Raw genomic sequence first — 11,158 nt, 5'->3', positions numbered from 1 at the left:
CCACAAGCGCCAGATTTCCACTGGTAGACAGCTTGTTTGTCCGGATGATGTATTGCTCATTTGGGCGTGCGATTCGTTCAGGTACAGGCGCTACGGCTGCAGCCTCTTACGAAAGAGGGCAAAGAAAAAGCCAATGCTCTCGAGCTCCTCGCCAGCGATACCGACGCCGCATGGCGACCCAGGATTGAACCGCCAGCACTTGGCCAGATGTTCTTCGCGCAGCCCAGGTACCGGCAGCCCTCGCTGTCCCAGCCGAAATTGGATCGGAATGTCCACCAGCTCCATATCGGGAAAAGTTTCGAGGATGAAGGCGACATTGCACTCGTTTTCCTCGGCATAGAATGTGCACTGGATGACACGTATTGGCCGAGAGTTGGGTTAGGCCAGGTTTGGTCAGGTCCATCAAACGGTATGCGCAAGGAGCAGAACAGATGCCCACTACTCACGGTGCTGTAGACGAGCATGCCGCCTTCCTTCAAGAGGGCGTGGGCCGCATGGAGAATCTGACGCTGGTACTGTGGATGATGAGACAGCACTGGGACCGTGATGGTGGCATTGAATGCAGGTCGCTGACCTGCAGAACCGCGGCCAGGATTGACGAGTAGGGCATCGGAACGTTGAATAGAGGTGAGTATGCAGTCATCGACACCCGCCACTGTCTTTTTGCAGGGCAGAATCAAGAAAGCGGCCGAGTCGTTGCTAAAGTCCATAACATACCTAAGGCGCTGCAGGGGGCATCGCAGATGATCCGATCAAACCGTTGTCGAGGTAGACGCCGGAGCTTGATGGACGAGGGCCATTCTGGGCTGGATTCCCATGCAGCCGTTTCTTCCTGGCTCATGACACACGATGTTGCATCGCATGAGAATGCCTTGATGGAGGTATAGCCCTGGCTGTCAAGGTGCTCCCTGAGGCGCTCGATTTTGGGCCGAGAGCGGTCAAGGGCTATGATGGTGCTCTGACGGAATCACAGACGCTTGTTAACGACATAAACTCAGTGCCATCCTTGAGGCTGTGGAGTGTGCGGCGGGTGACTCCTCGGTGAAGAGAGGAAATTGCACATCCACTCATGCGACAGCGGTTTTGAGGATGGCGACATTGCAAGCAGCAGCGATCCTGACAACACCGCCAGCCATGTTCATGACAGGATGCCAACATCCTCGCTCATCACAGAATAACCTGTGTCCATGGTGAACAGTGGATATTACCTGATTGTTTGTCAGATTGGCGATATGCGTTGTCTTGCCTCCAGGAGCCGCACACATGTCCAAAATCAACTCTCCAGGCTTGGGATCGAGAACATGGCCGACGAGGATGCTCTGGGGGTGTATATGAGTACGTCGGAATCAGCAAGACGACAGAAAACACTGGCAATTTGCGGAATAGCTGGGCGAGCGACCAGAGTGACCAACTTGCGCTCGGCTGCTCGAAGATCAAGATACATCCACAGCCAAAGGACATCGTGACTTACGGGCAGATTCTGCAGGAATACTCCTTCGTGGATCATGGATGAAAACGAGGGCGATCGATAGAGCGGCTCGGTCATCTGGATACCAACACCTCGGCCTGCAAGTTCCTTTGGCGTGTAGATATAGATATCTTCGCGGCCCTGGAGTCGCTGTGGGTGAGAATCTTGACCCCAGGATCGTCGACAAAGCAGGCGAGCACACCGTCGATTGGGAGCCACATACCTGCAGAGCTATGCCGTTACCGATGAACACCTTCCGGCCGTGGTATCTCTCCTTCTGTCCCCGCAAGCAAGCCCCGTCGAGATCGACGTAGACGGCAACCCTGTCGCCCCGCTTCACTGGGATTGCACCGGCGTGAGTTGGCTCCGCTTTCCATGACTATTGCGCATCGGGAACAACAGTCCAGATACTCACTCGGCGACTCGGCAGCCAGAACGCCGACCTTGATACCAAACTAGTCGGTTAGCAAATTTGGCTGTTGTCGCCTGCCATCTGCGCTCGATAGATCGTTGGCCGGACAAGTCGAGATCTGCGGGTGGGGATGTTGCCTTGACCTTACCGCAAAGACATCGGCTCCGCGCAGAACAGCATTGCCGCAAAGGACATCGACGATCACCTCTGTTGGACCGTCGCTGTCGATCGTAAGTTTTTGAAAGCAGCATATCCGACAGAATAGCTGCTTGAAAGTCTGTTCACAGTCGCCACAGCGGCAGAGGCAGCTACAAAAACGATGGTCTGCCCTGAGGTTCAATCGCTGTTGCTCACCTTTCTCCACGGGCTGAGCAGTCAGAGGCCCGACACCGTTGACGTAAAGGACGTCAGGGGCCTGCGGGTGGCATTGGACGGTGAACGATGGCCATCCTTTTGCGGCGCATTGCTGACGGGAGTGAGCCAGGCGCAAAGGGTCATGGCATCCGACTCCGTTAGCCTCATAGTACGTTTCCAGTGCAAGCAATGTCCTCTGGAGACGCTCTGCTCGACGATCTGGGATACCTCGTCGACATACGCCTGGGTCGCCTGCAGCGCCTCGGATCGACTCCAGATCAGTGTGTTGACCCGCAGGAAGGTGGTTCTGGGAGGAACAGCCAGCGCCTCGCAGATTCTGGACCACTCGCCGGGGCTCATGTGCGATCTGAGCAGGGCTTCGGCATCTCTGGGGAACTCAACCGGCGACAAATCCATGGCGGCAGCCGACTCGATTAAAGCTAGTGTTTGGTTGGCTTGCTGGGTGCAGATCGACAGATCACAACCAGAGCGGGGACTGGCTGGACAGTCGCTGCGGGCTTTCAGCGCCCCCCAAAACGAAACAGGACATCGGATTTGAGCCAGACATGTCCCATTTTCCTGGATCCTGCATAAGCTTTGATCAAACGGCCAGCTGATTCGTTCGACCAGACGAGACTGTCGTGGCATCGAGAGACCATGGAACTATCCAGAGCGGGGGATCTGAGCGCCCGTCCCCTCTGTTTGGAGAGTTTGCCACGGGCAATCACTATGGGCGTTACCGACACTGCAACGAGGCAGTCTTGCATCGTTATGAGTGCACTGTATTGCCTGGGGCTCGAAATGCTCTGGAACGAGCTCATGCCGAATACTGTGATATGCAGATCGCTCCAATGACAGATCGCTGGGCTGTAGTGAACGAGTGTCCGGACTATCTGCGCGAGCCAAAACGGCCCTTGAAGAAGTTGCTTTGAACAAGAAGCCATGATATCAGAGTATGGTTGCGGAAGTTTGTGGTGGAGGCATCGAGGCGGGAGTGTTGGGGCGGGACGTCGAAGCAGGGGAGGCAGGACGACATCAGTTAATTCCATGGACCACTCTGTCTACTTCCCCACTAGGGTGCTGAGGGCCGGAAGGACACCGTCCATCGCAGCTCCGAGAATCAGGCAAACGTACCCCACATTACGACGGTGTGATCGTCGACCGGACTCGTCGAACTCAACACCGACGCGGCGCTCGTCGACTTCCATAGCCTGATCGTAGCGGGATCCGATGCTACCACTGCCTCCGCTCTTGTCCTGGGTGAGTCTTCGGAAGTGCTCCTCAAAGGCCAGCTCCTGGTCTTTGCTATCGGTCATCTGTCGGTTAACCGAGTCGATTTTGCTGTCGATGAACTTCAAGATGCTACCCGAGATCTCGGACCTGTCCATTCCATCATTGATGCCAGAGTTACCGAGATAGAAGGAAGCGTCAGATGCCGCACGGCTGCATCTCAGGGTATCAGCACTCGGAACCTGTGGCAGAGTCACGATAACTACCAAGAGTTGAAGGTGTTCAGGATCAGATCCATGTCCTCCTTTCGGATATCGCGGCCAATGGTATGCTCCACCTCTAGACAGTGCTTCTTCTGGTCGAGCCGTCCCTTGACGAGCCCCAGATAAATGGCATCGATGATGAGATCCTCGAGCTCGCGCACGTTGGAGATCTCAAGCTCCTTGAGCAGGCTCTGATAGAAGAGAGTCTGCGGTTGTGATGAGCCAGACGATTGCAAACGAGCGTTAGCTAGACAGCCAGAGCAGCGGATAGAGTATGACTAGGAATGCGCAGAGCAATTGGGCCGCCGGAGCGGGTCCAGGCCGAGGACGGAGCAGGTTGCCAGTATCCCGATCGGCTTGGATGCACCCACCCCGCTCTGGCCGGACAGGGTGACGAGAGTCAAATGCTTGAGTTTTTTGATCTGGACATCGGTAAGCGGGGGCAGGCTCTGCTCTTGGGCTAGAAGGCATTGATCGAATTGATCGGAGGTTACATCGTCTGCAGAAGCGACATCCACATGCCAGTGTGGCCGGGACCATGGACTTCCGGATCCAAGCGTTGCAGCCATGCTCGTTGGATACCGGATCCAAAGGCGATGCTGCCATATTACCTTTGTAGTCGGCATAAGTTCCAAAGGCGAAGAGTTCCAGCAGCTTGTAGTACGGGCGATGTTGAGCGCTGGACTCGAGCTGCAGGAGCAGCAAGGAGATAGGGGACGTTCGGTGGAGATGACGATAGGACAGCCAAGCCGATGAGAGAGACAGAGGGTTCGTTAGCTTGCACCATCTTTGGCTGCGAGGCTTATTGCGCTAGCCGAGCGGCCAAGGCAGCGGCCTCATTGCTCCAGGCGCCGCGGGCGATGCAGATCCCGTTGTCCGGCGATTGCCCGAGGCAGCTTTGCTTTGGGAGCCGCACAAACGAGACGCACATCTCTGATGGAAGGTGCATCGAGAAGCTCGCCATAGACGAAGACGTTGGGGGCGGCCAGCACGTCCTGGATGAGCTTTGCACATGCAGCGCCCTTTGCGTTTTTGGCCAGGAGCAGGTAGGCCTCGATACCGCTGTTGACGTCCGCCATAGCGAAGCGATGGATGGTGGTGCTGGGGAAGAGTCCAGACACAAGACCGGGCCTGGCGCGACCCAGCCAAATGCCCGCCCCTGGTCGCCTGGTCTGGTCCAGCGCCGACCAAGTGTCAGTGCCCGGGTCATGCAAGCGATGAACTGGTCAGGCAAGCGCAACAGGGCCACTCCCTGGGTCGCACCGGCAAGGACGACGCAGGTATACATGGCTTGGTGCTCTCTCGGAAGGAATGCATCATCGTCTGAGCGCCGGGTATTGGCGATATGCTTAGAACCCGCTGATGGGATCCTGCAGTCAAAGTGGACCTATGCTGACTGAATGACACACCGGGCCCAGCTGTATAGCACCGACCCGCCAGCGGCCTCCAATCCTCAGCCATTTGTGCCCTCGTGGCGATCGAGTGGAAATAGCTTCTATGATTGCGATGCGATTCACATACCCAGGTCGCTCGAGCGGGCGACCAAAGCTTGTCCTGGCGAAAGTGCACCCCGTGGCAATCAGCCTATCGAGCCGCCGCCGTCGCTCGACATTGAGCTGCTGAGGTCCACTACAACAACGGATATCCGGTCCAGACTGTGCCTCGGACGTTGCGTGTCCAAAGAGAGAGGCAGCCCATCATGGCCATCCAGTCAACCGAAACAGCGATCGGCCGAGCTACCTGTGACTCAGTGCGCTGAAGCTGCCGAAAGCCCAGAGAGGTGAGCTGCGTACATCTCTGAATGGATATTGTATTCTCTCAGCGAACTCAAGTTCGCTGGGGGGGGGTGCCATGCAGTGCTTCCCCTAACCAAGCACGACTTAGACAATCTGCCCGAGATGCCCCCGATCAACAAGCTCGCAAGGATACAGCCCTGCACTGCAGTGGAGTCTCTGACCCTCTGCTCCAAGTTCAGGAATCTCTCTGCGATGGAAATGTGCATGTCCGACCTTGCTGCTGTACCACGGACAGCCAATCAACAGGAATCTTGGTTGAAGTCGGCGGCAACTGCTGCTCCAGTCGATCCACTGGAGCATCCCCAGCCAGCAGGTCGCCTCAGCTCTCTGATGATGAAGCATTGCACTGGTTTCTCTGTGGATCTAGCGTCGCATATCCCCTTGACTCCTGTCCAGCGACTGCACTCTCGAATGGAAGCAGGTAGGCGAGCAACATGACCAGTACTCGCGAATCTGTGAGAACTGCGATTTTGGGCTCGGCGGGCTATCGATGTGGGTAGTCTGCAAAAATCCATTCACCATCGGGATATTCGACAACCAAACTCGTTGAAGATGAAGGGACTCGTCTCGCTCACCGGTGATGATGTCCAAGGTGAGGGCCGCTATCAACACCGCAGCATGTCGCATCTGCGAGCCTCGGCAGCACCCACACGACAACCGGGAGTGCTGGTGATCCCGTGCGCGCCTGATTGGCTCGTGCCGTTCTCGCCTCCTCCTCGTCCCGCTGTCTCGCTTGCTCGCTCGCTCGCCTCGGCCCCTTTCCTTCATCAATCCGCCCATCCAGACAACCCTCCGTCACTGAAGGGTTCTATGACCCGCAGACGCTGACTTCATATGTATTTCTATTCCCGATCACTGAACACACCGACCTCGCCCAAGGTGAGCTGCTTGTCTCGCCACCAGATGGGGACTGCAGAGCGGCGAGCCTCCGCCCGCATCGCCCAAGCACCACCGCAACCCCCTGTTGGATGATATGCCGCGGCCTGGCGTGGGGGTGTCCTGGCTCTGCTGCCCGTCTGCTCTGTATCCTTGCTCTGACCGATTTATGCTTCTCTGTCGCTAGGATATTTAAATCTTGAACAAATCAAGGTCTCTTTTGAACTCGTCCCTCTCTATCACACAACCTCTTCACAAATGTTTAACTGGCTCTGGAAAGCGGTGGGTTTAGCAGCGAGATACGGGATGCAGCGTCTATATCCGGAGCACAGCGGCGATTATCCGGATGTGTTGCCGGTATTTGACGGAGCCCCGCCAAGGCTATCGGCTGCTGCGATCCCGCTGATTGCGATGCAGACGAAGCGCGGCTCCCCCATATCAACTCCGGACCTAACCCTGCCTTCGATTGCTCGTCGATCCTTTGGGTCCAGCGGCTCAACCATATCATCGAGGCGATTGAAGAAATCGACGACAAAATATCCCAGACCGAGACGCACGATATCACCATTCGGGAGCAGGAGTCAGAGATTCCCTTTATCTGGCTCAAGTACAGCAGCATCGTCTACTTGCTCTATCTGCTTGCGTACTTCACATTCCTCGCTCCCACCATCGACGATGATTTCCAAGTCTGGGCCGCCAAATTTGCGCCACTGATCACGACGCCGCTGGTGTATGTATCGCTCGCTTGGTGTTGATGCCATCTTGATCCGCCCCATTCCACGCTGATGTGCCCTCGCTGGCATCTCTCCCTTCGCAGCATCTACCTCGGCTATCAGTGGATTCACAAGTGGTACCTCCGCAAACGGAAATATGCAGGCAAGTGAACCACGCGGCCTTCGGATGTCGATCGCACTGCTTTTTTGGTGATGGACTGACGATACCGTCGCATGGCTGCCCTTGTTTGGATAGCAATGAGCCTCGAGAAACTCAAGACCAGCCGCATCGCGCAGGTAAAATCAGTCGTTCCCTTAAAAGTGCACTGCTATAGCGCTGGTTGCGCCGTCTGTTGTCTGAGACCCCTCTTCGGGTTGCTGGCTGCTACTGCGACTGCGTCCTTCATTGACATAACGGGGGCCGGTCCTCGTCGCAACCCTCACACCAAATGGTTGGCGGCAGATCAAGAAGCTCAAGGTAGCCGTCCAATATGACAAGATCAAGAGGCTGATTGAAAAGGACAGCGAGTCGCATGCCGGATCAAGCAAGCCCAAGCCTAGACCCAGCCAGGTGCGCTTTGATTCACTTTGATTCGAAAATAGTTTCGGGTTGGAATTGCCATTTGATCGCCATTCCCCGGCATCTGTTCGCGGTGCTGAACCACATCTACGTCCAACCTACAGCCTCCTGTGAGAGTTCCTGCGCAACAGCCTGCACGAATTCCTGAAAGCGGCGTCACCATGCGTCTGACCCAGAGCTCGGCTGCCCCAGGCCAGAGGAGTATGTTTCGCCGCTGCACGTTGTTTGATTTGCCCAGCCGCAGTCGTTTGGAGCTACCGTCGTCAGTAGCTAGCTGATTGCACTGGACTGCTGTGACCAGTATGCTTGACTTGAGCCGGCGAGTGAGTATTTGTCAAAAAGCAGCGGCTGCTGCTCACAGAGTCACTTACTTTGATCGGTGTTCGTCAATCAGTCGAAGCCGGGAGACCTGCCTTTCCTCCTCAGCCTACTGGTGGACCAAATGTTCCAGGACAGGGTCCGCTCCATCCTTCTGGTGAGCCATTCCTCCCTCGCACCACCCACGTCGGCGTCCAAAACGATCGATGCGAGTGGGCGCCTCAACCCGCATCAACACAACGGCTGATCGGCTGCGTACCATTGCCGTTTCCACAGTGCCTCTGCAGCCTACAGGATCGCAGGCCTGGCTAAACCCTCTTTTTGAGCTCATCGTGGGCCCAAACGAGAATCCCTCAAGCACCACCTTTACTCTTGTCTGTGTCCGATGCCGCGGCCCCAATGGATTTGTTTCGGAACTCCCAGATTGTAAGTTGCCGACCGCTGCGGCTTTTTGTCGGCTGTAGGTGCCTCCGCCACTAGCATCGCATCAAGCAGAGGTTGATTTGAGGCCGATATACTTTGTGGCGCTGACTGACGTGATGTCCTGGTCAAGCCTTCACCTGCAAACACTGCGGGCTCGTCAATCGCCGGATAGGAACGCCTCCGTCCAACCAGGCCGATCTGCTGGCCTCCGACCTTGCGATGACTCGGTCGCAGAGCCTCCCACCAATGCACGAGAAGGATGCTTCGAACTTTGAGGCGCCATCGACGCAGCGATCGGCCAGCGTGGTTTCACCCAAGCGCCGCGGACGATCCCTGGAGAGACGCACAAGCCCGTCAAAGTCATCAAAGTCTGTTCCGAGCATGATCGGCCCCGAGGAGCCGGCTGTGGACGAATCTGTGGATGCTGTCTCTGTTGAAGCAGAATCGTCGACTGCACCCGTGGCCCTGGAGACTCTGACGGGCGATGCTGTTGAGACTGGCGCAGAGTCAGTGGCTGCCGAAGCGACTGAGCTGCTCCCCGAGACGGCTGAGCGCATTGGTGAGGCCCAAGTTTCACATCAGCAGATAGCAACGGAGGACGGAGGTGTCCTGGAGCTGGTTGATCCCTCCCAGGCAAACCTGGGCTCGCGCCAACGGGGACCACGCACGTCGGAGCAACCCGATGAGCACTGAGGCGCACGGCGGTAGATACCCCTATGGGCTATTTGCAAGATGGCCGCCGTAGCTGTGCTGGGCGCTGGTGATGATGGCCGTGTCCAGCTACTAGCAATTTTGTTTGGCCTGCCGATGGAGAAGTACTGTGTCCAGCATGATCCCTTGTATCGACACTGGGCAAGGAGAGGCCCCATACCTCTATACATCTTGCGCTCACCCACACCCACACTCACGCTCACGGTGACATTCACACCCACACCAGCAGCCGCGGCCCGCATGCCGCTCTGTTCTTTTCATTTCTTCGCTCTTCTTTTCTTTTCATTTCATTTCGTTGTTTTTCTTTTCACTTTCAAAATATGTTTGCTTTCTGGCATTTGTTGCAGCAATAGACATGGCCTTGACGCACACCAAGTCCCACCGTGGCTCATGACTGCTTGCCAAGCAACTGCTTCCGCTCGATGATCTCGACGATCTCGGCAGCACACTCCCACATCGTGATCTCGGTCAATCGATGCCACAGGAGATTGGTTTGATGTATTCAAGTGCGTGGCTCCCCAAACCCGCAAGAAAAGCTCTGATAATCAATGAAAATGGGGAGCAATCGCACGGCTGCTCCGCTGCGGCCCACGGATTGAGCTTCAGGACTGTGAATGTTGCGGTGAGAACGGGAGCTGTCTCGGGGGTTCCTGCACGTGTTGCGATCTTGATTGGAGCTGCATCACTGAGTCTCTTTCGCCGTGTTGGCCTGGACGATTCCCGGAAGCAAAGCCAGAGTTAAACGGGCATTCGTTTCTCGGACAGGAACTTGCCAGGGCTATGACAGCACAGACTCACCCCAATAAATACTCGCAGCTGGGTCTCACTGAACACCTCAGCGTCGACAAGATCGGAAAGCTGTGATCGAGCAAACAAGGCACGGATGAGCAAATGAATGGGCGTTTGGAGAAGACATCCAGTACCGATGAGCTGGCGACCAGAGATTATGCATTTCCCAAACCAGAACGATTGCTACCTTTTCGAATGCACCCCGCTTCTCTCGCGCCTCGATAATCTTTTGGGCCTCTGTTCAGAGATATAACGGAGAGTTTGACAGGCGGGTCAGGAGCAACTCGGGTGCAGACAGCCACATCCACATCCACATCCACATCCACATCCACATCCACATCCACATCCACATCCACATCCACATCCACATCCACATCCACATCCACATCCACATCCACATCCACATCCACATCGGTGACCGAACCATAGCCGCAGCAACAACAGTGGCGGTGCCTCAAAGTGGATGTGAAACCTACTCGCTTTGCCAACAAGCTCCAGCTTGGCGTCGCCTCGTCTGGTCATCTGTCCAAGCGAAGCTTGGTTGCAAATAAGCAGAATGCGGGTTTCGGCATCGGCATTCTTCAGAAGCTCAAAGTCCAGCTCGGAGACTGAGGAGGTTTTGCTTGGGCCCCGCTTGGGCGGTCGCGGGACAGCCCCACTGTCTTCGTGGGCACTGTCCTGCTCCACAGCTTCAGTTGTCGCTGCAGGTGCGTCGGTCGCGCTTGATAACTGCACCAGGTCCTTTCTTTTCTTCTTGGGCTTGGATTTGCGCTTCGGCGGTGGGGGGTCGTCTTCCGCTAGTCCTGTTTGGCTCTCCAGTTCCCGGATCGTTTTGGATATCCGTTGGCAAAGGTCGACGGGCGGTGATGATTTCAAGGACAGTCCGTGCTCAAGCGCTGCGATTGGATGTGAAGGGAGAGAGACGCGGCGTGAGTCGGCGATATGACAATCGTCCGCTATCAACACATACGCCGCACAGGATGTGTCCGATTCAGTTGGTTGATTATTGCCTACCCTTCTGAAAAGCCTTCAAGGCTTCGTCTAGCTTGCCGCTCTGCATCAAATCGACGCCCATCTGCTTGAGTTTGATGACCCCAGCCAGGCTTTCGGACTTTGGCCCCGATCCTGGGCCGAGGTCGTCCAATTCGGCGGTGAGCAGCCGGAGCCGCAATGCAGCTTCGCTTTCGCTGGAGGCACTTAGATCCAGCGGTGCATGAGCAGGACG

The 11,158-nt window shown here is 56.2% G+C and overlaps 3 protein-coding genes across 3 annotated transcripts; 1 reads left to right on the top strand and 2 right to left on the bottom strand.

Annotated features, from left to right (window-relative positions):
• Nucleotides 1-18: 18 nt before the first annotated feature.
• BJ171DRAFT_495607 (putative methyltransferase NSUN6-like protein) lies at nucleotides 19-2,746 on the bottom strand. The gene is made up of 10 exons (XM_053110148.1): nucleotides 2,463-2,746; nucleotides 2,235-2,346; nucleotides 2,029-2,087; nucleotides 1,884-1,911; nucleotides 1,692-1,807; nucleotides 1,472-1,609; nucleotides 1,209-1,319; nucleotides 718-958; nucleotides 447-574; nucleotides 19-348 (listed from the first exon to the last, which is right to left on the bottom strand). Exons 1-10 carry the CDS (start codon nucleotides 2,649-2,651, stop codon nucleotides 91-93), a joined length of 1,380 nt encoding a protein of 459 aa, XP_052969165.1. The 5' UTR covers nucleotides 2,652-2,746; the 3' UTR covers nucleotides 19-90.
• A 212-nt stretch (nucleotides 2,747-2,958) lies between these two features.
• On the bottom strand, nucleotides 2,959-4,922 carry BJ171DRAFT_495605 (uncharacterized protein). Its single transcript, XM_053110147.1, has 6 exons — nucleotides 4,657-4,922; nucleotides 4,339-4,417; nucleotides 4,099-4,187; nucleotides 3,731-3,933; nucleotides 3,369-3,614; nucleotides 2,959-3,160 (listed from the first exon to the last, which is right to left on the bottom strand). Exons 1-6 carry the CDS (start codon nucleotides 4,804-4,806, stop codon nucleotides 3,124-3,126), a joined length of 804 nt encoding a protein of 267 aa, XP_052969164.1. The 5' UTR covers nucleotides 4,807-4,922; the 3' UTR covers nucleotides 2,959-3,123.
• Nucleotides 4,923-6,286: 1,364 nt separating this feature from the next.
• Nucleotides 6,287-9,373, top strand: BJ171DRAFT_311440 (uncharacterized protein). Its single transcript, XM_053107100.1, has 10 exons — nucleotides 6,287-6,402; nucleotides 6,587-6,681; nucleotides 6,891-7,129; nucleotides 7,217-7,275; nucleotides 7,369-7,409; nucleotides 7,576-7,683; nucleotides 7,797-7,893; nucleotides 8,087-8,167; nucleotides 8,287-8,436; nucleotides 8,564-9,373. The coding sequence occupies exons 2-10, from the start codon at nucleotides 6,658-6,660 to the stop codon at nucleotides 9,124-9,126; spliced, it is 1,362 nt and encodes a 453-aa protein (XP_052969163.1). The 5' UTR covers nucleotides 6,287-6,402; nucleotides 6,587-6,657; the 3' UTR covers nucleotides 9,127-9,373.
• Nucleotides 9,374-11,158: the final 1,785 nt, after the last annotated feature.

Source organism: Polychytrium aggregatum (genome assembly GCF_025602895.1).
Source record: "Polychytrium aggregatum strain JEL109 chromosome Unknown BJ171scaffold_9, whole genome shotgun sequence".
In the NCBI taxonomy this organism is placed as follows: domain Eukaryota; kingdom Fungi; phylum Chytridiomycota; class Chytridiomycetes; order Polychytriales; genus Polychytrium; species Polychytrium aggregatum.
The sequence above is the reverse complement of the archived record's forward strand: the minus strand, read 5'-3'. Positions and strand labels throughout refer to the sequence as shown.

Bases quoted from the DNA above. Each gene is read 5' to 3' on its own strand.
- BJ171DRAFT_495607 (XM_053110148.1), bottom strand. From the start codon at position 2,651: ATGGATTTGTCGCCGGTTGAGTTCCCCAGAGATGCCGAAGCCCTGCTC. The intron at 1,808-1,883 runs GTGAGTATCTGG...GTGCAATCCCAG, and splicing joins TCTGGCTGCCGAGTCGCCGA to TGAAGCGGGGCGACAGGGTT. The intron at 1,320-1,471 runs GTAAGTCACGAT...ATACACCCCCAG, and splicing joins TATTCCTGCAGAATCTGCCC to AGCATCCTCGTCGGCCATGT.
- BJ171DRAFT_495605 (XM_053110147.1), bottom strand. From the start codon at position 4,806: ATGGCGGACGTCAACAGCGGTATCGAGGCCTACCTGCTCCTGGCCAAA. The intron at 4,188-4,338 runs GTAATATGGCAG...AATGCCTTCTAG, and splicing joins AACTTATGCCGACTACAAAG to CCCAAGAGCAGAGCCTGCCC. The intron at 3,934-4,098 runs GTGGGTGCATCC...TCACAACCGCAG, and splicing joins CCCTGTCCGGCCAGAGCGGG to ACTCTCTTCTATCAGAGCCT.
- BJ171DRAFT_311440 (XM_053107100.1), top strand. From the start codon at position 6,658: ATGTTTAACTGGCTCTGGAAAGCG. The intron at 7,130-7,216 runs GTATGTATCGCT...CTCCCTTCGCAG, and splicing joins CTGATCACGACGCCGCTGGT to CATCTACCTCGGCTATCAGT. The intron at 7,684-7,796 runs GTGCGCTTTGAT...TCCAACCTACAG, and splicing joins CCAAGCCTAGACCCAGCCAG to CCTCCTGTGAGAGTTCCTGC.